General features: G+C 40.5%; 1 protein-coding gene and 1 long non-coding RNA gene across 17 annotated transcripts in view; one reads left to right on the forward strand and one right to left on the reverse strand.

The window, feature by feature from the left end:
* THRB (thyroid hormone receptor beta) overlaps positions 1–23,299 on the reverse strand; it is a 365,609-nt gene that overhangs the window by 20,820 nt on the left and 321,490 nt on the right. For all 14 annotated transcript variants that reach the window (XM_017955962.2, XM_017955956.3, XM_017955963.2 and 11 more), the window contains 3 exons: positions 13,277–13,377; positions 7,574–7,721; positions 4,389–4,594 (listed from right to left, as the gene is read on the reverse strand). In XM_017955962.2, coding sequence (XP_017811451.1) covers positions 4,389–4,594; positions 7,574–7,721; positions 13,277–13,377 — 455 coding nt within the window. The remainder of the gene's footprint in view (positions 1–4,388; positions 4,595–7,573; positions 7,722–13,276; positions 13,378–23,299) is intronic.
* LOC116273842 overlaps positions 1–23,299 on the forward strand; it is a 63,567-nt gene that overhangs the window by 11,337 nt on the left and 28,931 nt on the right. The gene's annotated exons all lie outside the window — the stretch shown is intronic.

Raw genomic sequence — 23,299 nt, forward strand, 5'->3', positions numbered from 1 at the left:
CCTCACTGTCATCACACATGAATTGTTGGTGGTGAAATTAGGCATTTCTGTAGCCTCAGAGATTTGAGTAGATTGGAGAAAACTAGAAAATTATATGATTTAAATGCTTTTGGGAGAAGCTTTAAAGATTGGCTTTAGATTTATTATGAAAATCTTAATGGCTTTTGCAAAAGTTCCTCATTTGCCAAAGACCCTAATTTTCTCAGACCCAAATATAGATTTAAAATCCAGATCAAATCACTGTCTCTGTTTCTTTTTCTTTTTTCTTTTTTTTTTTTGAGACAGGGTTTTACTCTGTTGTCCAGTCTGGAGTGGAGATTTTTGGCATAATCATAGCTCACTGTAGCCTTGACCTCCTGGGCTTAAGTGATCCATCTACCTTAGCCTCCTGAGCAGTGGGGAACCACAGGTGAGCATCACCAAGTCTGGCTAAATTTGTTTACTTTTTGTAGAGATGGGGTCTTGCTATGTTTCCCAGGCTGGTCTCACACTCCTGGGCTCAAGCAATCCACCCACCTTGGCCTCCCAAAATGCTGGGACTGCAGGCATGAGCCACTGCGCCCAGCCCTGTCTCTATTTCTGACTTGAGTGCTGGTCTTAGAGTGAAAATGAGTCCTGGTCTTAGACAAAAAACTATGTCAGTAGTTCCTCTGAGGGAAGAAGGTACGTACCCATTCCAGATAAATGAATACTTTCAGCTTTAATGACGACATGTAATCCCATATGACATATTTTTATACTATCGTTAACATGATAGGCCTCCTCAAATATTTTTGGAACAAAATGGGACATCAACACATAAAAAATAAATAACATGTGGCAGTGTTGCAAGCACAGGAAAAGGGGTATTAGCATACAGAAGAGGCAAATCCTAATGTGCAAAAGCCTGTTTGCCACACGATGCCTTCCAGTACATGAATACCATTTAGCAAAGCTGCCTTTAGGTAAAGATTCTTAATGTCTTTGCAGGACTAATTCACTACTCAAAAGAGTGAAGTTTTCGTCCTGAGCATAAATACTCAGTTGGAGTCATTTTTCTGCAAGGAGTATGTGTAAATATGTAAACTGGCTAAGACACAGGGCTTAACTGTACTATCTCCAAGGATGAGTGACTGGAACTGTATGTTCAGTTCAGCAAATATTTATTGAGTTCTGTTCTGGTTATTTATTGCTGTATAACAAACTACCCCCAAACTTTGTGGTTTAAAACAACAATTTTTAATTTTCTTTCAGAGTTCTGGGGATTGATGGGCACAGCTAGGGGGCCCTCATACGGCTGCCGTCAAATGGCAGTGGAGGCTGGTGTCATGTGAAGGCTCCTTTACTCACATTTCTGGTTCCTGGGCTGCTTGGGAGTCTCTCCTTCTGTGTGGCCTTTTCACATGGCTAGCTTGGGATTCCTCACTGCCTGCTGGTCTCAGAGTAGTTGGACATTTATTATTTTTTTATTATTATTCTTATTATTTTTAAATATATAGCCAACTGCTATGAGAGACCAGGTGGTTTCCCTCCCCCAGGATACCCAAGTGGAAGCTGCAAGGCTTCTTATCACCCAACCTTAGAAGTAACGTATCACTTCTGCCGAAATGCACTGTTTAAAGGCATCACATAGCAGCCTAGATTCAAGAGGAGAGGGGAACAGACTCTACCTCTCTCGGGGACAGAATGGGCTGTGTATACAGGGGGAAGAAAGAATTTGATGGCAGCCATCTTGGAGAAAAGCTACCACAAGTTTCCATCACACACAGCATAGATACTCAGGTGTGGAGGCTGAATGGAACACTGTCCTCCTGTGAGGAGATGCAGGGGTTATCCCAGGCACAGAGCGGGATAGGGTGACAGAAATGAAGTTCGTTGTGGAGACAGACAGGACAGTGGAGGAGTTCTGATCTCTCCCAATAACCCTCTAGAGAAAAATGGCTTGGAGAAGCAGTTATTTACATTTGAATCAAGAGGGACAATTTCTTGAGCAGATGAAAGATCCGCAAAAGATACATTTCATGTCAGCCCTACAAGGAGAAGAAAACTCTCTTGCGCGTGGGTAATCTCATGGTTCCGACAGAAACCTAATGGCAAATCATTCTGTGCCATAGATTCTTTCCATAGATGGTCAGGCTGGTGAACTGTTAGGGGCCTTTAAGTGAACAGTGCAGACCTCAAGACTGGTTCTAATAACTAGGTATTGTGCTGTCTTTGCTGAAGATACCACACAGCATGAAGATATTTGATTATATTTTGCTTTATAGAGGTGGTTTCTCTGCTTCCAGACATAGCACGTCACCTCCTCAGAGATGCTTCTTCTGACCACCATGTTCAGAGAAATTAAGTCTCTCCCCACTTCCAGTTCACAAACTCTTTGTCCCATCACACTGTTTATTGCCCTCATTGCACTTACCACTACCTGCATTTATTTTGTTTACCTCTTATTGTCTGTCTTCCACTAGAGGAATGTGGCTGACTTGTTTAATTCCTGGCACACAGTATCCACTCAATAAACATTTCTTAAATAAAAGAACAAACCTTTAAAGTTTGGAAAGAAACACCTTATGACTACTTAAACAAGTTTAGTTGGACTAGTGTCCATTCTCTGTGGGGAGTAAAGACAATAAAAGTATAAAATTCCCAGGAGAAGTCCAGGAAGAACTTCAAATCTTCTACCTTACTTGGAATTCAGCTTGGTCACTACTTGAAATCAGGAGACAGTGCCAGGCCTGGAAGTAGTTTCTACAATGTCCATTTATGGGTGACACATTTGGGGAAAGGATAGATTTAAGTTTGCAATGAGGTAGGACTCTGTCTTGCTATGCCCCAAGTGTATTGTGTTAGAATTGGTCTATCAATCCAGAATTAGTGCTTTTGAACCTTCTGGTAGATATATCAGGGTGGGGGTGACGATGCAAGATCAAGGCACTGAGAAGCTGCTCCTCCAAAATGCTGGCATCTTTCAGAGGTTTTTTGGGTTTGTTCAGGTGTCAAGAGTGCATAGGGTAGTGGGTAGAGGCATAGATCCTGGAGTTGGCTGCATCCATCACCACTATTCACTAGTTGTGGGAGCTCAGGCAAGCTTCCTCAACTTCTCTGCCTTAGTTCTCTCTTCTGTAAAATGGAGATATTAACCACATCTACCTACAGGATTGGCATAGGAAGTTAATGAATGTAAAGCACTTAGAATAGTACCTGGCATATGGTAAAGGCCATCTAGGTATTTGCTAACATTGCTGTTAATGAAAGCCATCAACAAAGTGCTGGCACTGTTGTTTCATTACCATGAAAATAATTGTGTCAGTACAGGTAAATTATGCATAAGCTTTTTCTTTCCAAAACTTCCTTTAAGGTTGTTGTTATGTTGTTTTAAGAAAAAGATCCACTATCTCATTGTAATGTTAATGTTGAAGTACAAGAATAATTATACCACTGTATCTTCTTGTTCAGATGGGGAAGTACTCTAACGTGCCCTAGGGATACATATGAAACCACAGAATATCTGTTGTCAGGCAGGTACTTAAAAAGGGTTTTACATCATAAGCTAAGAGCAAAGTCAGTCTCAGATGGTCCAGCACTAGTGAGGCAGGTACTCTTTCTAATGAGGTGGGTGGAGAGCCTGGACTTGGAACCAGAAGACCGAGTTGGCTTTGGTGCCTGGCTTTTAGCAGTGTGATCTTGGGCAAGTGGCTTAAGGCCTTGGGCTTGGTTTGCACGTCTGTAAAATGGGGATAGTAATTCCAGCTTACTTCAAAGCACTGTGAAGTCCAAATGAGAAATGAATGGGAAGAACTTTCACAACAGGTAATTTTTATAAGAATATTAAACACCAATATTGCAAGGGTCTGGAAGGTCTTTTATCTCTACACACTCATGCCCACCAACCCCTATCCCTACTCCCTCATTCCCATTGCCCTTCTTGACTCAAGCTCATTTAATTTAAGCTAAAAAATTTTGACTTCTGTTGACATAAAAATATACTAGCGGTCTAGAGGCTATTCTAAAGGGAATATTTGGGATTGAGTTTAGGGACTAAATATGCATATACTGGGTATCTGAGGAAAGAAATGGGTGTACAAAGTAAAAGATGGCAGACAAAACATTTTACTAATTAGTTGGTCCAGGAGTGGTCTTTCTAACAGTAAAAGGAAACTGATATAATGTGGCCTAAGAAACTGTTTTAGAATTCAGCAAATCACAGAGTAGATGGTAGGAGTGGCCTTTATACTCACACAGACATAGACTCAAATCCTAGCTTTCCAAGTTACTCAACCTCTCAGAGCTACAGTTTTCCTATCAGTAAAATGAAGCAATAACACCAGTATCCCAAGGTGATGAGGACCGAACAAATTAAGGTAGAAAACGCTGGCGTATAACTGAAACTGATCTGTGCAAGGAAGCCTTACCAGGAATTTCCGTTTTTGCTTCCAGTGGCTGCCTTGGGCGTTGGTCGCCACGTGGGCTTCGGTGACAGTTTTGATGAGCTCCCATTCCTCGTCTGTGGGCTCTGGCTTGTGCCCGATGGATTTCTGCAGCTCTTCCCGCCGTCTCTTCTCCCGGTTCTCCTCTATCAGCTTCCTCTTGGCCAGCCTCTTGCTGTCATCCAGCACCACTGGGAGCGGGAGAAAGATGAGACAAGGCACACAGATGGTCCCAAGACACACAGCAAGCTGCACTTCCTGGAGCCTCAGGGGTGGGACCACTGATGCACAGATGGCTCAGTGGGTCCTTCGGGGTGGGTCACACTGGGACATTTTCTCTCCTCACTAGCAAACTGCCATTGACTAGTCTTGTCCAACATGGTCTCTAGAGCCAAACTCCCCATGACCGGCCAGCTTTTCAAAACAAAGTCCCCAGAGAACCTAGACACTACGCACTCCAACTCCACAGAAGGTGCTTCTAAAACAGAGTGAAGCAGAGAGAGGTAAAATCCATACTACCCACAAGATCACAGAGAAATCTCTCTAGCCAGTCATCTGAATTCACTGTCTGGGTTTCTGTCCTCCCTGCTTCCCCTAAAATGGTTCTTAGTAAGGAGAACTTCAGGTTAAAGAAAAGTTATGGGAAGAAAAAAAGAAACGTTATGGAGCAGTAAGTGGGAGGCTCATGATCCCCCGCGCTTTTTTTTTTAGAGGAAAAAGGACCCTAACTCTTCATGGCTCCCTTAAGGGCTAATTGGAATGTGGCTGGGCCTCACCTGGGCCTCAGGGCACTCACTGTGCATTATTCTCTATCTGGTCCACCCTCAAAGGTGGCTAAAGAGCCCAGGCTTTGGAATCTAGAAAGACTTGGATTTGAATTCTGATATGATCACATTCTAGCTGTGTGACCTCTGGCAAGTTCCTAAGGTTCTCTGAGCTTTCGTTTCTTCCTATACAAAATGGGCTCAATAATGCCCACTTCACAGAGTATTCAATGTGATAATGCATTACAAGTGCTCAGTAAATGCAGTCCTGACTTCTATCATTTGGGTGAAAGGAAAATCAGAAGGGCAGGTAACAAGAAACCTATATTTCTGTGGTTAATTTCCAAAAACAAAACCGTTTCACTAGATTTGGTAACTATCAATGGAATGGAAAGACTCAGGTTTTACATTGCAGAGTCACAGTATTTTAGAACTGGAAGGGAGCTTAGAGGTCATCTAGTCCTACTCTCTCTTTTCAAAGAAAGAAGAAGAAATTGATCCAGAGAGGTCGTGACTTGCCTAAAGTCACAGAGCAAGTTAATGGCAGAGCCAAGGCAAGACCCAGGACTCCTGACTCCAGTTCTACGACATCACTGTCCTAGGGCCATTTCTTGATGAAGGTGTGACCTGGTAGGAAAAGAAAAAAAGCAAACATAGCAAGAGAAGGAGAACCAAGGTGCCTAGCTAGTCCACCATTTAAATATTCTAATTTAAAGAGAATATTAAATTACAGGTCATTTAGATTTGATTGGATTGTCAAAGTCATGTGAGAGCTTACAAATGAGGACAATATGAATGAGCCCTGTTAAGTCATTTTGGTTCAGTTACTAAAGGGAAAGGAGGAATGGTAATAATACCCTCAGTCCCTTCCCAAATGCTTCAGGTGTGCCAGGACTGTTGCATTTGATGAACATTATCTAATTTAATCTTGAAAACAGCTCTACAAGGTAGGCAATGGTTTCACAGAAGGAAAATCTCGGCTTAATTCCAAAGGTCACACAGCTAGTAAGTGACAGATCTGGGACTCGAACAGAAGTTTTTCTGATTAGAAAGCCTGAGCTCTTAGAATCCCTCACAGGCAAGTAAGGGGCACTCAAAATTTATTTCCATACAGTCTAGATTAACCCTGAGTTTTTAAACCTCATAGACACTCATATCTTAAACTTCTCAATAAAGCACTGAAGTGGATATTCAATAATAAGTTTGTCATAGTAGCATATCTAAGTATTTGGCTCTAAGTCAATCATATTCACATATCCTTATCAGGCATATTGTTGGCAAGGGCTAAAGGCCTTTAAGAGATAAAGATAAAGAACATACTCAGCCAGAGGTGGGGATTAACCCAGGATTTCCAGCCTAACACCCTAACATAACCCTCTTCCTTTTTAAAGATTCTCCATTCCTTCTTCTTTAATGGGCAAACCAGAACATTTCACAGATTTTTTTTTTCTCAGTGAAAGAACTCTATTTCTCACATAAATGTGAGCCATGATTATTTCTTTCATCAGGAAAAATCCTCACTGTATTTTCTTTTTTCTCTCTTAATTTTTTATCTTTCTTTTTATTTTTAGTTTTTAACCAATAGTTGGAATCTCTCACTGATGTGCAAAAAATTTATGCCGGTAGAAATCATTAATACTGATGCCTGGCAAAAGGGAGGCCACACATTCTGAATGACATGATTCTTATTTTTATGATTAGATTAATTAAAGTGACTGGTGTAAATCCCTCGCCCAGTGTGGGGAGAAGAGACCCCAAGGGCTAATCTCGCCACCATATGCTGTAGCACTTTGAAAACTGGGTAGGACGACTTCAGCTCGGAATGTCTTTATTGCTAAAAATATAACAAACAACCAACTGCAGGATGACTCATGCAATAGCACTCAACTTTGCATTCTTCAGAAATTTCTGAACACGATGTTTTCTGCCAGTGCCCCATCTCCAAAAATGTCCATTAAATAAACTCCTTGTCTCTGCTCCTGAAAAAATATTAGGACTAGTCCCTGAGGCTCTACCCCACGTGAACACTGTGTATAGAATGATACCTTATGAAGGTAAATGGACCAGACTTCCCATTTGTAATCTCTGTCTCAAACAGAGTGTTGCCAACAGCTAGGCCTGCAAATGCGATAGGGATAATCTAACAGCATTTTCTCTTCCATCATCCATACTTTGAGAGTTAGGAGGTGATATGACAGGGTAGGACGGAACCCACCCAGCAATGGCTTCCACCTCCCTTTCAGGGCAAGCCTGGTTGTGGGGAGTGAAGGGTATATGCGAAAGTAAGGTATTCCCTTCTCTGTCCCCATGGGTTCCTGCTTTCTTTTCTGCCCAGTCGATCCCCTTGAACCAAACTCTTTCCTAATCAACGTTCCTTGAATATGAAGCAAATGAAGATCTACTTACAATCTGTTGCCATGCCAACATAGATGCATTTCTTAAAGCGACATTCCTGGCACTGATTTCGCGTGACTTTGTCTATGACACATTTTCCTTCATATTTACAGGAATAGGATGGATGGAGATTTTTCTGAATGGTTCTTCTAAAGAAACCCTATTTGAAAAACAAAGACCCAAGACAACAGTTTCATATTTTCTAGAAATCAATGATTCTGGAATTTTGTGTCCATATAACTATGAGATGAATTGTTTCGGACCTTAACCTGTTTCTGGCCTCTAGCTCCACATATTCAAATATAAGACAGTTGGCCCAGAAGGATCTAGTACTGAGTTCTAAATCTGAGCTGATGATGCCATAGGACTACAGAGTCAACACCTTTTTTGGGTATTTATTCAAGGAAAAGAGGCTAGTAGGAACATCTAGTGCTTGTTTTTATTTTTTCTAAATATTGAATGTATAAGTAAATTATATTGTTCTGTCTCATAGAGTGACATAATTGTGTTGCTAAAGGAAGCTATGAGGAGTTTTGCTACTTTATGCTGGGTAATAAGAAAGCTCAAGACCAAGAAGAAAGTGAAAAAATGAAAAGAGATGGATACTTGCAATACTTTGTTAATTAAAAATCTAATAATAGTAATTAAACAGTTGTACTAGCTGGCTTCACGGACTTAGTTTAATACTTGTTTTTGACTCTTGAGACAGCCACGATCAGCTCATTTGGCCTTTCAAACAATAGGACTCAGGGAGTAGAACATTCCAGGTTTTCTACCAAGTTTTTCCCCATAGCTTATTGCATTGAGGTTTTCCTTTTATAACACTCTTTCTTTGGTATCTGTAGATATACACCTACAGGTTCAATGATTCTTCCTTTCTTAAGGCATGAGAGAGCACCTCTGTAGCATCTGGGGACACTAGGTGTGGGTGACTTAGGTAATATGCTCAAGAATGTGCAATACTAGAATTTTTCTGGACATGATCCTCAGGTTGAGGCAACTGTCATCTGTATTGCAGGAATTAATAACAGTAGTGAGCACTTACTTTGAGGGCACATTGCAAAGTGCTGTAGAAACATTTGATATCCTTCTATCTTCCCTACAACCATGTAAGGGAGGTGCTCTAAATATTTCCATGGTAGGGATTAAAAAAGTAAACCTCAGACAGGTTAAGCCATTTGACCAAATCACATGGTAAGTACATGCAGGAACTTGGGTGGGATGGAAACCATCCAGCAATGGTCCCCACCTCCCTTGCAACCCAGGAGTGGCACTCCACATCTTAATTGCTTAACTGCTTCTATTATGTATAATGAAGTAAATTTTACTGTATTACTTAAATGTTTTAGATGAACAGATTATAAATAGTCCTGTCCCACCCACTTAAAAAGTTCATTTTATCTGTTGGTAGAATAACAAGGCAAAATGAGTTTTTTAAAATGTCAAAAAATTAAAAAAAAATGTTTTTTTGAGACAGAGTCTCACTCTGTCACCCAGGCTGGAGTGCAGTGGTGCGATCTTGGCTTATTACAACCTCCACCTCCAGGGTGCAAGTGGTTCTCATATCTTAGCATCCAGAGTAGCCGGGATTATAGGCATGAGCCACCACACCTGGCTAATTTTTGTATTTTTAGTAGAGATGGGGTTTTGCCATGTTGGCCACGCTGGTCTTGAACTCCTGGCCTTAAGTGTTCTGTCCTCCTTGGCCTCCCAAAGTGCTGGGATTACAGGCATGAGCCACCATGCCCAGCTAATTTTTATATTTTTAGTAGAGATGCATTTTTGCCATATTGGCCAGGCTGGTCTCGAACACCCGGTCTCAAGTGATCTGCTTGCCTCTGCCTCCCTCCCAAAGTGCTGGGATTATAGGCATGAGCCACTGCGCCTGGTGGCAAAACAAGTTTTGATGGATGTTTTCTGCTAAGGCCTAAAGGGGGCCTCTAACTTTGTTAGATAAATGGTGGGAAATACCAGTTGACCTAGATTCAACCCACATTTTTATTATCCTGGTTAATGTTCTTTGGCTTTGATTATATACATATACCCTATTGCATATTCCTCCCTCAGGCACAAAAGCTTTTTCTTATTATGAAAATGTCCAAGGTAGGATGTTATATTGGGCAAAGCAGAATAAAATGGGAAAACATCAGGAATAACTGAAATGAACAGACTTGATTTTGGGGCATATATGCAAATCCCTTATCATTTCCATTGTTCAAGTTCTAACAGAAAACTGTCATATTATATTTGGGTTTTGTGTTCATAAGCACTTGAGTCCATTAATCTGAGTGATGCTGATACACTGTTATGAGATTCACTCAGTCACACACAGGGCAGCTGTTGGAGATGTTAGCAATGTTTTCCTGGGTGTGCAGGGTGGGCAAATCTTGCCAAAGCGTGAATGTCAGAGCATGCCATGAGAGTGAAAAACAGTTTCCCTGCAAACCTCGCTTTTCTTTCTGTTACCCTCTGACCAAGGAGGGCAAAGGAGAACTAAAGAAACCCAGAGATTGCTGGCAAGATGTATGTAACAGACAGGGAGGAGAAGGGTAGGGTAGCACGCCTCCTTCTGGAGGAAACAACAATTTCCTAGAGGTAGAAATACCAAGGTCCAAGACATCCAGTAAGAATGCTGACTGCTTACCAGGATAGGAAGATTGTTAGTCTATCTGAAGTTGGGGAGACCCTTGTCTCCCTCATACTCTGATGCTGACTCATGTTCAGGGGTGGGGTTAGGGCAAGGAGTACATTGACCAGTAAGACCACGCTAAGCAGAGAATGAGGTGTGACACACCAGACCCCAGGGTTTTCCAAAAAGTTACTCTGTTCACTTTTTATTGGAATGAATGAAATAATTTATACTTTGCTTATTTCCACAAAAGAGTTGAGATAGCTAGCTCTGTTATACACTATACCATCTTTTCTTTGGCCTATCTCTGATGACTTTTCTTGGGCACTTCATGGACCAAATCCTTTTAAAGATGTTGGCCTTTCTTTTCTTTTTTTTTTTCTTGAAATGTTGGCCTTTCTTAAGCTGTAATTAAAGTACATTTTGACGTATGATAAGGAACCACTTCATTTTAAAAAGTAACAGATAGTACCTCTTGGAAGTGGACTTGAAGACATTTAAACAGTCTACTTATTAAAAAAAAAATCCTTTTAGAGATGAGCTGACAAAAGAGATGCCCTGGGCAATAAATAAAGACATATATTTCATTGATGATTTGTTGGTAAGAAGAGGTCTTGCTGTTATAGATCAGTATCAGACATGTTTCTTTGCATTCTGAGAAGAACTGTATCCATTTTTTAGTACTTTGAGATGATGCACTGATCAATGTGAAAAGGAGATAACTCACTCTTCTAGTTCACTATTCTGGCAGCTGTTAAAAAACTTTGGTTCTTCCTCTAACAATAGTTTGCTGTGGGACAGTATCAACATCCTTTCTACAAAAGATGCGTAAAAACTTGGATATCACAACAGACATGACATTTCCAAAAGATTTCACTCTTCTCAGGGTGAAAATTGGCAAAAAGGATTCTCTCCATACACATTGCAAGTATGGGGTAGAAATATTTTTAAATTACAGGTTTGAATAAACAGTATAGGAAACAACCCTTTCATCTTTCACCACTCTCAAACACCGTGTGTCTCATTTGGAAAACTCATTTGTCTTTTTCCAAGATGCTTTGTCATTACATGATGGGATCTGCACAAGTGCCCTGGGAAGGCTCTTTTCTGATTTTACGATGAAGGCAAACCTAGATACAGGATTCTGACCTGAAACAAAGGCACAGAGCCTGAAATCTAGATTTTGCTACACTATTTCTTCTTTTAAGAAAACCTCAGCTGATCCAGGCTCCAGACATCCTGTGATCTAGGGAGAACAGGCTAGCTGATTTCTTGATCATCCTGAAGACATATGTGAGGCAGGGATATGGGTTAATAGGCTCAATTCTCTCTTTGTTTAAGTCAATCACTAATAATGTATTGTCCTCTGTAAGGCACATTCACTCTTTAGAGTCATTTTGGGGAATTAAGTATTAAATGGAAAGTATTAAATGGAATTTCATATTAAATGGAATTAGGATCTCTCTCCCAGAATTCTAAATTTCCCATTATGCACTGATTTAGAACCTTGCTGCATCTAAGGTAGGGAAAGCCTTATGAATTGGGACTAATTTAGAGAAAAGTCTAGTTTGAATTGTCGAACTTTTGGAATGAGAGTAGGTACCTAAAGTTATGAAGATTTATTACTTTCAAATCAAGCCAATAAAACTACTTTCATGAGACTGTCTGCAAGTCTCTAATTAATAAATAGCCAGGACTTACTTGTAATTAGATTCCTTAAATTCCCTAAGATATTATTTCCATAGATGTAATGGCCACCTTTAGCCCAGTCTTTGTTAAAGGACTACAAATTCCAGATCAAAGGGGTCTGGATAAATGAGAACATGTTAGATCACATTTCAAAAAACAGTCTTGCAACCTTAGAAATTGCCCCTTTCCAATGGATGTATTATCTCAAACTTTTTTGCAGCCTTCTCCTAAATGTTTCCTAATTTCATGTATAAAACATAGGGAATTTGCAAGGAAAATCTTCCATTAGGGAAAAAGAAAACTCCTTAATTTGAAACTGAGCTAACATGTCAATTTGGGGGCTTTACGAGCAAGGGTAGGAACAAAGGGGGGCAGTTGGAGAAGGGGAAGAAGAGGAGAAGAGGTAAGGTGGATGAGAGAGGAGGGAAGGTGAAATGTTTTATACATTTAATACAATTTTTGCTTTAGGGTTTACATCTTCTGATAATTTAGTTTTAAATATAAGAGGTAAAAAAGAGAAGGTATTTAACAAGTAAACAATTTAAAAAGTCCTTCCCTGACTTTAAATACTTCTTTACTTATGAAACATTAGCTGAACAAACACTAAATACAGCATTGGGTCAAGCTTTTCCCTTTATGGTGGATTTCATTTTCAAGGCTAGATCGTTGGACCAAAAGATATTTTCCAGAAACCTTATCTCGATTTTGTTGATGAAGTCTTGTAAGTAGGCCAATTTAGGCTGAGTTTCAGGAAGTGAATGGACTGTTGATCACTGGCATATTCTTGTCAAGTATTTCCTGCAGATAGGACTGTACAGCACAAAATTAGCTGATGGATGACCAGAATCTACTTAGTCACTGCAGGCTGTGCGAAAAGCCAATTTGGATAATTTCAGAACATAACTGAATCTAAGTAGCCTCAAAGATATTCCCTACTGGAACCCTTGAAAATGAGCATATTCATTCAGACTAACAGCAGAAAACAGCCTGTGGTAGAGTAAACTCTGTCTCCTCCAACACTGTTGATAAAACAAGAGGAGAAACAGTCATTTCTCAGGATGACAACATGTTAAAAAGGACCTATGCTTTATAAACCCAAAGTAAGAGTTTTATTAATTTCTTTTTATTTTATGGATTCTCTTCCTGTTTTAAGAACACTTGCAGAAGTAAAGAAACCAGACGTCACACTCATTTAGTTATTTATGATTTGGGAAAAAAATTCAGTTCTTGAACATGTCAAAAATGAAGAGCACAACCAGACACCTAGATGATCACAGGCCATGGATGTTAGGATTTGGTTTTAATTTGAACTTAAACTTAATGTTGCATTCTGGAGGAGCACTGGGAGGGGACGGGAGCTGGGCTAAGCTCCATGCTCATGGACCCAGGGCAATTACCTTGCAGCCTTCACACGTGATACAGCGGTAGTGATACCCAGTGGCTTTGTCACCACACACTACACAGAGCTCGTCCTTGTCTAAGTAACTGGGGATGTACCCTGTGAAGGAAATAAAAGAAGGAATATTAAAAAACAATATATTAACGTCAAAGAGACACTGTAGCTGAGATTGCTAGACCGGAGACAAAATTGACTTGCCAGAAAGAGATAACAACAGTAAAGACTTAGTGAAACCAAACAGTAAGAATTTTATACTCATAGTGTAAACATAGGCCCAGGATTTCAGAATGCCTTAGAAATAACTCACACCTATAATCCCAGCACTTTGGGAGGCCGAGGCAGGCGGATCACCTGGGGTCAGGAGTTCAAGACCAGCTTGGCCAAAGTGGCAAAACCCTGTCTCTACTAAAAATGCACATAATTAGCCGGGCATGGTGGCAGGCACCTGTAATTCCAGCTACTCAGGAGGCTGAGGCAAGAGAATCACTTGAACCCAGGAAGTAGAGGTTGCAGTGAGCTGAGATTGCACCATTGCACTCCAGCCTGGGGAGTAAGAGCAAAATTCTGCCTTAAAAAAAGAGAAAAGAAATAGCTGTGATCACTTGCTGTGCAGGTAGGAATAGCAGGAAGGCTGCAGAGCCAGTGACTCAAGCAGAGGGGCCAGGATTTGAGCACTGTGAGTTCTAGATAACACAATCTCTTTAACAAGGCTTATTTCAAAACCTGTTTTCAAAAGATTTGATCCACTTTGGAATCACAGTACCATGCAATAAATTCAGGAAACTTTATAGCTGGAAGAGTCCCAGGAGATGACGAAGTCCTTGAAAGGTGAAGAAACAGGCCTGCAGAAGTTTGGCCTTCCTCAGGGTCACACTGGAAATTACCAGCAGGATTAAAACCCAGGTCTCTTAATTTCTAGCCCTCCAGTATAATATGCTGGTCTTTTTCTAAAAATAGAGAGTTAACTTTAAGTAGAATGAATTTTGCCCCCTAAAAAGATTAGGTAAACTTGTGATATTATAAGTAATCCAACAACACTGGATAGTGTGAAATAACAGAGGTTTTGTTTATTAAGAAAAAAGGAAAATCTAAACATGATAACTCTCTTTTTTAGTGGACAATGAGTTTATTAGTTTAAATTCCTTGACCCAGGAAGCTAAAAAGCACAAAAGCAGAAGCTTCCTGTTTCGCTCTTGTCTTTGCTCTTTTCCCCTCCTGTGGAGAGGATGCCGAGACACAAGATGCTGATTCAGGAGGGCAGGTTCATTCTCCCCTGTATCAATGGTTTGCCATCGATAAATTGTGTGATACATAGAATCACACAGCTTAACATAAGACCAAACAATCAAAATGAGGCAGGATTGGTTGGGATGTGAAGAAGCAAGAGGCTGAGAAACAATCCTTTCTCCTGATCATGGCCCTTACAAAGTTTTTTGACTCAGTAAACTCTTCATTCCAATAAAGATTAGCTAGGTTGAAATGACTGATGCCTTACTGTGTATTTTACCATGACATTTCATAGACCTTTTATTAAATTAGGTCAGTTGCCGAAGTCTTGCTTTTCAGAAAAAAAGCCATTAAGGAAACAATGAAATAAATCCTTTTCATAATTTCTTAGAAATTATTTTGCTCAAACTTTACTTTAGAAAAATGTTCCTTCTTGGGAGGCAGATAATTGACTTGAAAGTGAGGTTTAGTAATGTACAGGATTGTATTTTTAAATATCACAGCTTTTCTTAGTTTACTTTTGCATCATGCAAACCATGATGCATCTGTTGAGTTCACTGCAAGGGTTTCAAAACTCTCGTCAGTCATTTTTGAAATGAGAATCCTGGGAAGCATCTGGGCAGAGAAAAAAATGGAACTAGAATGCTTTGTGTGTTCATTCAGTCATTTATCTATGAACTGCATTTATTTAGCATCTACATGTGCTTAGCATTGTTCTAGGTGCTGAAAATATAAAAATGAGTAAGACATGGTTTCTTCTTTTGGAAATTCATAAGCTGAGTTCTGTTTCTGTAGCCTTGGTCATTCCTCAGTGAGAAAAAGAGAGGTGAAAATGAAGAGAAGAACATTAAAAGATGCTCAACATCAATGCAGGGAAATGCTAATCAAAACCACAATGAGATACCACTTTATACTCACTAGTACGGTTTTAACAAAAATGACAGTCACAAGTGTTGGTAAGGATGTGTGCTCATGTGCTTTTGTGTGCATATAAAGACCTACTTATAAAACACAAAGTAACTTTTAAACCACAAAGTAAGTCAATTAGGAAAACAGGCCCCTTCCTGGTAAAGGCAGATGGACTATACAGACCCATACTGTCAAAAAAGCTACATCTTGACCTCTTATACCTCGAGGTTATATGCAACTAATCCAACAGAATGAAGACTTTCAAGTTCTTGGTATCAAGTACAGAATGCAGAGATAAGGGAAAAAGCACAAGTCATTTCTGTCTAATCTCAGGTATAAGAATCAATTGTAATGTAGTTGAACACTGTTGTACTTGTGGGACATGACTTGGTAGGGGTCAAAACAAAGTGTCCAAGAACATTAACCAGAGTTGGGAAGATGCAGGTAGTTCCCCCTCACCTCATATTTCCCCACCCTGTCTCATGAGACCTGCTGACTTTATCTTTTGGCTTTGGCAGCCGGACACTGAAGATTTATTCCTACCTATAGTTCGAAAATTTATGTAGATGGTGTTTAAGGTTCTTGTGGAATCCAACAATAATTAAATCAGTGACTGGAATGGACTCCTTTCATTTACTGACTGCTAGGCTGAGAGGTGGTGTGCTTGACTCTCTTATTTCTCCTAGACTATCTTCTTCATGGGTGGAGGTGATTAAATGTCATTAGTTAAATCATCAAGCCTTCTACAGAAACATCTACTTAAGTTGGTTGCAGTTGCTTACATGATCATACTAGTGCACCCCACACCTTGCTTTCTTTTCTTTAAAATATTAACTTTAAACCATCTTATTTATCTAAAACAGTCACCACAGGCAATGATACATCAATCATTAGGCTTAAGTCCATTATTCTTCATTAAATAACTTCCATCAGGAAATAACGTCCCACACATAGTGACTAGGTAGGTGAGGATTCTCTTAAAGTTACTGAACACAATTGACAACGTTACATACTAACCAATTCTCCTAGAGAACTTAACCATCTTTTGCTGTTGTATTTAAGTGTCTCCATCATTTTCCTTTGTCATACTCACCAAATGAGTTACACAATGGTCAATATGCCAAACCAAGGAAAATTCACATGTATCATTAGTTTTGTTGCCAAGAGTGGACACTAATGAGGGTCATAATGTCAGTGCTGGGTTCTGCCTAGAAACAAATACCACAGACACAATCCTGGAAGCTACAACTGTTCATCTGAGGAACTGCATCTGCTAGTTGTCCTGGGTGACTGCTAAAGAAGCCTGGTCAATAACCCTCCAGAAAAAAATTAAGGTCCATGACAATATATGATAGTTCAAAAATGATATATGTCCCCCAGCTCTTGTCTGCTCAGATGTATTATTTTTCAGATTAATACATTATGCTGCCACTTTATTAAGCATATTTTTATAAAAGCAAACTCCATCTGTTTGTTCAACAAAGGACTTGAGATTTTTTCAGTTGACATTTGGCAATGTCTGGTTAATTGCTAAGTATTATCTTGCATATCTTGCAGTTAATGCTATTTAAAAAATATTCTCTGAGGGACTTGTCATGTAGAAGGGGAAAGTTTTGTACATTTGCACTACAAAGCATGCAACAGGTAGTAAGCTTAGCTTCTTGGTTGAAAACAGATTCAATACTTTCTTCCCTATGGACAAGATCAGAAGACTGGCTAGTTTAATTCTTTTGAGTGAATTATAACAGAATCTCAGGTCCTAGGAGGAGAAACACTGGTTCCTCTTGTCACCTTAGCAGATACATGGCCCTTAGGGAATAAAATATAAAGCAGATTAATCTTGAAGGTAGATCTAAAATATAAGGTGCTGCGTAGGACAGCAGATGTAGCAGCAAGGGAGAAGAGCTGAGTTCAGAGATCTTTTCCAAACTGGCAAATCTTACCATCTGTATAAGACCACTTGCCTAGCAGAACCAGTCCTGGCATCTTAAGGGAGGGGCTGTGATTTGTGGTAATGGGAAATACTTTGGGTAGCTCAGAGAAGTGAAGAAGTTCCATGTTGCTGGTTCATCTTGTGAAACTATCAACTCAGAGCCAGTAAGGACCCTAAGTATCTTGGGACGGGATAGAGGATGAGACTATATTTTGTCACCCCTCAGGAAGCTAAGTCATTAACATGCTGAGTCACTCTTCTGATTTTATACTGAACCTCCTCAGTTCATCCTGCAGCTCAGACCTTCTGATTTAAGCTTTTTTTTCCCCCACCAGCACCTTCCCTACGTCATTTCTTTGCATACTTAAAAACCTTGAAAGGTTTATCCTTTAGCCTTTCCCCAACATACGAATCCTGATTCCTTTTATCTTTAATTCTTGGCAGTAGGTACCAAGCTGTACATCATGTTAATCTTTAACCCTGTGATAGACACTGTATTAAATTAAACCATCCGTTCATCCATTTGTTTATTTAACGGCATGTACGGGCGTACTGTGTGGAAGACACTTGGTACAAACTTGAAACAGCATTAACTTTGGAGGCCTTCATCCAATGCTGTCTGCAAATTCTCAGCAGAGCTGCCCCAGGGGCTCCCATTTCACACGATCTTTCCTCAGAACATGCACTGTTTTCCTGCCCTCCCTACCCCTGCTTGGGATCTTGGAGTCTCTTTCTTTACTCTTTGCCCTCTGGCTGGCTGGGCCATGGTGTTGGGGGACAGCAGACAATGGCTCCCCAGGCTTTGAACTCTGAAGCACGGGTGGGCGGAGGAGGGGTGAGCAGAAGGAGGACCAAGTAGAGGTGTCACTCTAGAAAAGGGGATGAGGATATGATGCCAAAGGACCCTGGATTCTCATTGGAGGCTTTAGTGCAGAAAAAGGGACAACATGACGTTTGGATCATTTCTTCTGACTCAAGAACTCCTGAAACTAAAACATATTTTCAAAATTTCAATCTTTTTTAACTTTTATTTTTTGAGACAGGGACTCACTCTGTCACCCAGACTGGAGTGCAGTGGCATGACCATGGCCCACTGGAGCCTTGAACTCCTGGGCTCAAGCAGTCCTCCCACCTCACCTGCCTGAGTAGCTGGGACTACAGGTGCACGGCCACCACGCCTGGCTAATTTTTAAGTTGTTTTGCAGAGATGGGGTCTTGCTATGTTTCCCAGGCTGGTCTTGAGCTCCTGGGTTCAAATCATCCTCCCATCTTGGCCTCCCAGAGTGTTGGGACTACAGGCGTAAGCCGCAGTGCCCAGCCTATTTTTTAATTTTTAGGGCCAGGTTTGGGCATAGTATAATGTATAAGCAGTACCTAGTGAAATGTTCCTTTCGCCATCCCTGTACATTCAAATCCTTAATAGCTGACATAACCTTTCAATCTACAATTAGAGGGAAAATATTTGAAGATGCAAATCACTCAAAAAGGAAATAGGTTGATATAATGCGTTTGAGTCAGAATATCAATCAAAAGGGCACACATTCTGGCAGCATACAACATTTGGCTTGCAGAGTGTTTTTTAAAATCTTAGCCAATTTTTAAAACCAGGAGATTTCATAAAACATACAGAATTCTTGCTTCATGTGAAAAACGGGAGGAAATGGCAATACTGAACCCAAATTCTCACAGTGTAACGATCAGCTGAACTGGGAAGGTAGCCCTGCCTCCCAAGAAACAGACGTCCTTTTTAGCTCTCCAGTCAGAACCTCTCCCAATTGTGTGCATCGGTTGCTATTTATTTTTGTTCTTGCATTATGCCTTTTCATAAATAAAGAAATATTTCACAGAATTCTTTATCTTTATCAAAAGTGGAAACACAAAAGTAGTTTGAGAAAAATGAGAACTTTTTTTTTTGAGGCGGGGAGGGGGAGAAGGATGAGTTTCACTCTTGTTGCCCAGGCTGGAGTGCAATGGCGTGATCTCGGCTCACTGCAACCTCCACCTCCTGGGTTCAAGTGATTCTCCTGCCTCAGCCTCCAGAGTTGCTGGGATTACAGGTGCCTGCCACCACACCCGGCGCCCAGCTATTTTTTGTTATTTTTAATAGAGACGGGGTTTCATCATGTTGGTCACGCTGGTCTTGAAATCCTGACCTCCGGCAGTCTACCCGCTTCAGCCTCCCACAGTGCTGGGATTACAGGCGTGAGCCACTGCTCCCAGCTCGAGAACATATTTCTTCATGGAAGTGAGAAATATTCTTATACTGTGTAAGCATTATGTGTCTTTGTTGAAAAATTTAAATTAATACAAAGGAAAATGCCATCTACAGATTAAATAGAAATAACACATCAATATAAATAAGTAAGGGGGTTCAGGAAAACCACATTTCCAATTATATACCTTTCCTTCCTATGATATGAAATGCAGGTACCCTTTAAAGTGCACATATTTAAGCATTTTTTCACGTCAACCAGGGCAGTGATTTACTGTCCCATGCATAGCAAGTGGTCAATACATAATTGCAAATGCCATTCAACTTAGGTAGTTTCACAATCCCTCCATTGCCAAGGAGTAAAGCAAAAAGGACTCTTAGCCTCCATTCAAAATGTACCTTAAAATTGCCATTACATTGAATATAATTAGAATTACAATTAAATGTTATATCATTTTTGGAAGAAAATTATTTCTCCATCAAATTTTACAATGGTCTTTGGCATAGCACAGCAAAATTGGAGCTTAGAATAAAATCTCAGTTAAATGAAAAGCTCAGATTCACAATTTTCATACTTCGGATTTCCCTATGTATATTTCTCTGGTGACCTTCTAATGACAAAGCCTGAGATGATAGGCAATTAAATTTATATCCCAAGGCACACTATAAATTTGTCAGGCCCAAAATTAATACACTGTGAAGTTAATAAAATCAGCTCCTGATACCAGGGAGTAGATAAAGAAGAGGTAGCAGTTCAGTCCTTGGTCCTTCCGTGGACTTTGGCTTAACAATGCTCAGCTCTGCATGAGGGTGAAGTACCAAGAAAGGCCCTCTATGCTCCCTAATATCAGGCATTTAATCACCCCAAATTATTTTGGTATCAGTATCCACAAGCAGAATATGGCCCCATTTCTAGTTATAAAGTTCGCAAATTCACACGCACGTATCCTCTCCTTGGTAAGCCAGGTAAGGCACAGGCACTGATGACAATGATAAATAGCTAATGTATGTGGGACTTAACACCTAGGTTATGGGTTGACAGGTGCAGCAAACCACCATGGTGAATGTTTACTCATGTAATAAACCTGCATGTCCTGCACATGTATCCTGGAACTTAAAATAAAATTGAATTGAATTAAATTAAATTAAATTAAAAGAAAAGAATTAAATTAAGCAGCCATTGTAAGACAGCTTTCTCTCTTTCTCTCTCTCTCTCTCTCTCTCTCTCTCTCTCTCTCGCATACTTGGAGGCATTGGAGTTGTAGAACCCTGGTATTGATGAGATCATTTCCTGTTTTAAAAGAGGGCATGAATTAGAAAGCAGGAAGGCAAAGTCGTTAGAAGAGTGGGGAGGGAGCAGAAAGTCACTAGAGATAGGTGATAGTTGCCTCTGATTTTGCTGTTAGAAGCAATTTATAGCTTTGGGCTCATGCAGAAGCACCCACAGTTATGTCATGCCCTGAATCCTAGAGAAACACAAGTGTCATTTCTTTACCTGAAAATCCATTCAGAATGGGATTCAAGGTTATAGCTCTAAAAATGTGGGCTATCAGCCCTTCAGCCTTATGTTACACAAAAGAGAAGGAGCTGTTGCATTTGTCATCAGAACACCATCACTGTCGTTATGAGCTGTGCTGCTCTCCCTGCAGGTGTATCCTGCAGTCACGTGGATGTGTGCTTTAGGGAGTGCAAAATAAAAGAGGTTGATGCTTTTGTGGTGCTTATGATCTAGATAGATTTGACATAAATAAGCAAACATGATGAGGAGAACCCAAATCCCAACAATGGAAATGAGTTATGACATGTATGTAACTATTATGTTGCATGTATATATAGTTATGTAGGTTAAGGTGTACTCCACTTTGACAGAAGTCAATATATGAACATTTAAATATGATATTTGGAAATGGAGGAGGGATTTTAATATTATAAAAAATCCTTTATGAAAGATCCTTTACTTCAGATATTCTCCAAGTAGTAAGTTCTTCACCATTAATGCAGTGGTCCTCAAGTGGAGGTGATTTTGCCTCCCAGGGGACATTTGGCAAAGTCTGGAGACATTTTTAGTTGCCACAATTTCTGTGTGTGTGTGTGTGTGTGTGTGTGTGTGTATGTGTGTTTGCTACTGGTGTTCAGTGGGAAGAGGGGCCAGGAATGATGCTAAACATAATACAATGCACAGGACAACCATCACAACAAAGAATCATGTGGTCCCAATGTCAATAGTGCCAAGGTTAAGAAACCCTAGTCTAATATACTTTATATATAATAAACTATTTTTCACAGGTGATTTACACAAATGATTCAGAGCTATTTTATAAAACAAAGGATATCTGCTTTTGAAGGCAGGGCTGCCTGGGAGCAGGGGTGATGAGAGCATGTGTTGCTGGGTAATAGAAGAGGCTGGTGGGCTGTGAACTGAGTTGGTGACATAAAGTGATGCAGGCTGACAGTAGCAAGGTGGCCCACCAGGGTGTGGTTGGCAGTGGGTGACAGCTGGAGGAAAGCATACTGGTTCAGGGATGGAGACTGGGGTGACAGAGAGAGGAACCCCTGGGGAGACTGGCCAAGGTTTCTGAAACAGAGGGTGTGGGTAAAAGCACAAAGCCATAATCCAAATTGAACTCTTGAGGGCAGGGAAGAGTTGGTGAAATCTGTGGTAATAGAAAAGGGCCCAAAACCTTGAGAAGGAGCCCTGTGGTGGTGCAGAGTATGGGGAAGAACTGCCCCTGAGTGGCTGGAAGCAGAAGGCTTTAAGCAAGAGAGGGTGAACCTGGAGGGAAGAAAGGCAGGAAAACATGGCGGGAGGTATCTGCAGATAAGGAAAGCAGTTGTGTGCGGTGACTGCTCGAAAGCACATTCTAGGAGTCTCCGAGAGAGCTGAGGAAATTCTTTACAACAGCTGGTACCAAGGGAGCGGATGAGAGGGAAGTACCAAGGACAGCGCACGGGAAACTCAGTATTCCCAAGGCTCTGGAAACAGGAAGAATACAGATAATCAAGTGGGCACTGGTGAAGCCAAGGACCCATAAGATGATGGGATCATAAAAGCTGGACCAGAGTGGGTGGCAGGGTGGGAAGCAGCTTGATTTCAGACTGAAAGCTGAGAAAAAAGTGTGCTTGACTATGAAGAAGTATTCATGGAGGCATGTGAGGTGGTGGATATGAACTCCATATGCAGAAGGCCAGCAGGGCCACCATTCCTCTGCAAGCCTGCCAGGCGTCTGACTCCATTTGCTCATAATTCTTTGGACTCCTACTGTTAGCTTTCATTGTGAGTAGGGGCAATGCATGCTCTGGATGAGGTGAGGGCATTCAGTGAAATCTCTGAAGGACATGTCTTTGACAAGAGAGTTAATTCTCAGGAAAGAAAAGGAAAGAAAAGAATCAGCTCATGCTTTTGTCTGCACTTGGACTTGGTTTGGAAATGATTATTGCTCCTTACTTTGCTTTCATTTCTGGGTGCCAAGAGGCACTTTCATTTAACCTTTTGTACAGTGAATGTGTTCTGTATTTTTAAAAGTCGTGGTAATGTTTTCTGGAGTGGTATTTTCTCCGAACAGTAAATGGGTGGCAGTACCTAATTTAAAATCCTAACTTTCCATCACATCCTTCAATTACATACACATTGTTGAAAAATCGATGATTGCATTAACCACTTAACTATTACATTTAAAAGAGATTATTTATTTAGTACTCAACAGCTCACTGGGTGGACTGATCACATCTGTGTTTAAATT

The sequence above is a fragment of the Papio anubis genome, chromosome 2, assembly GCF_008728515.1.
Source record: "Papio anubis isolate 15944 chromosome 2, Panubis1.0, whole genome shotgun sequence".
Classification (NCBI taxonomy): Eukaryota; Metazoa; Chordata; class Mammalia; order Primates; family Cercopithecidae; genus Papio; species Papio anubis.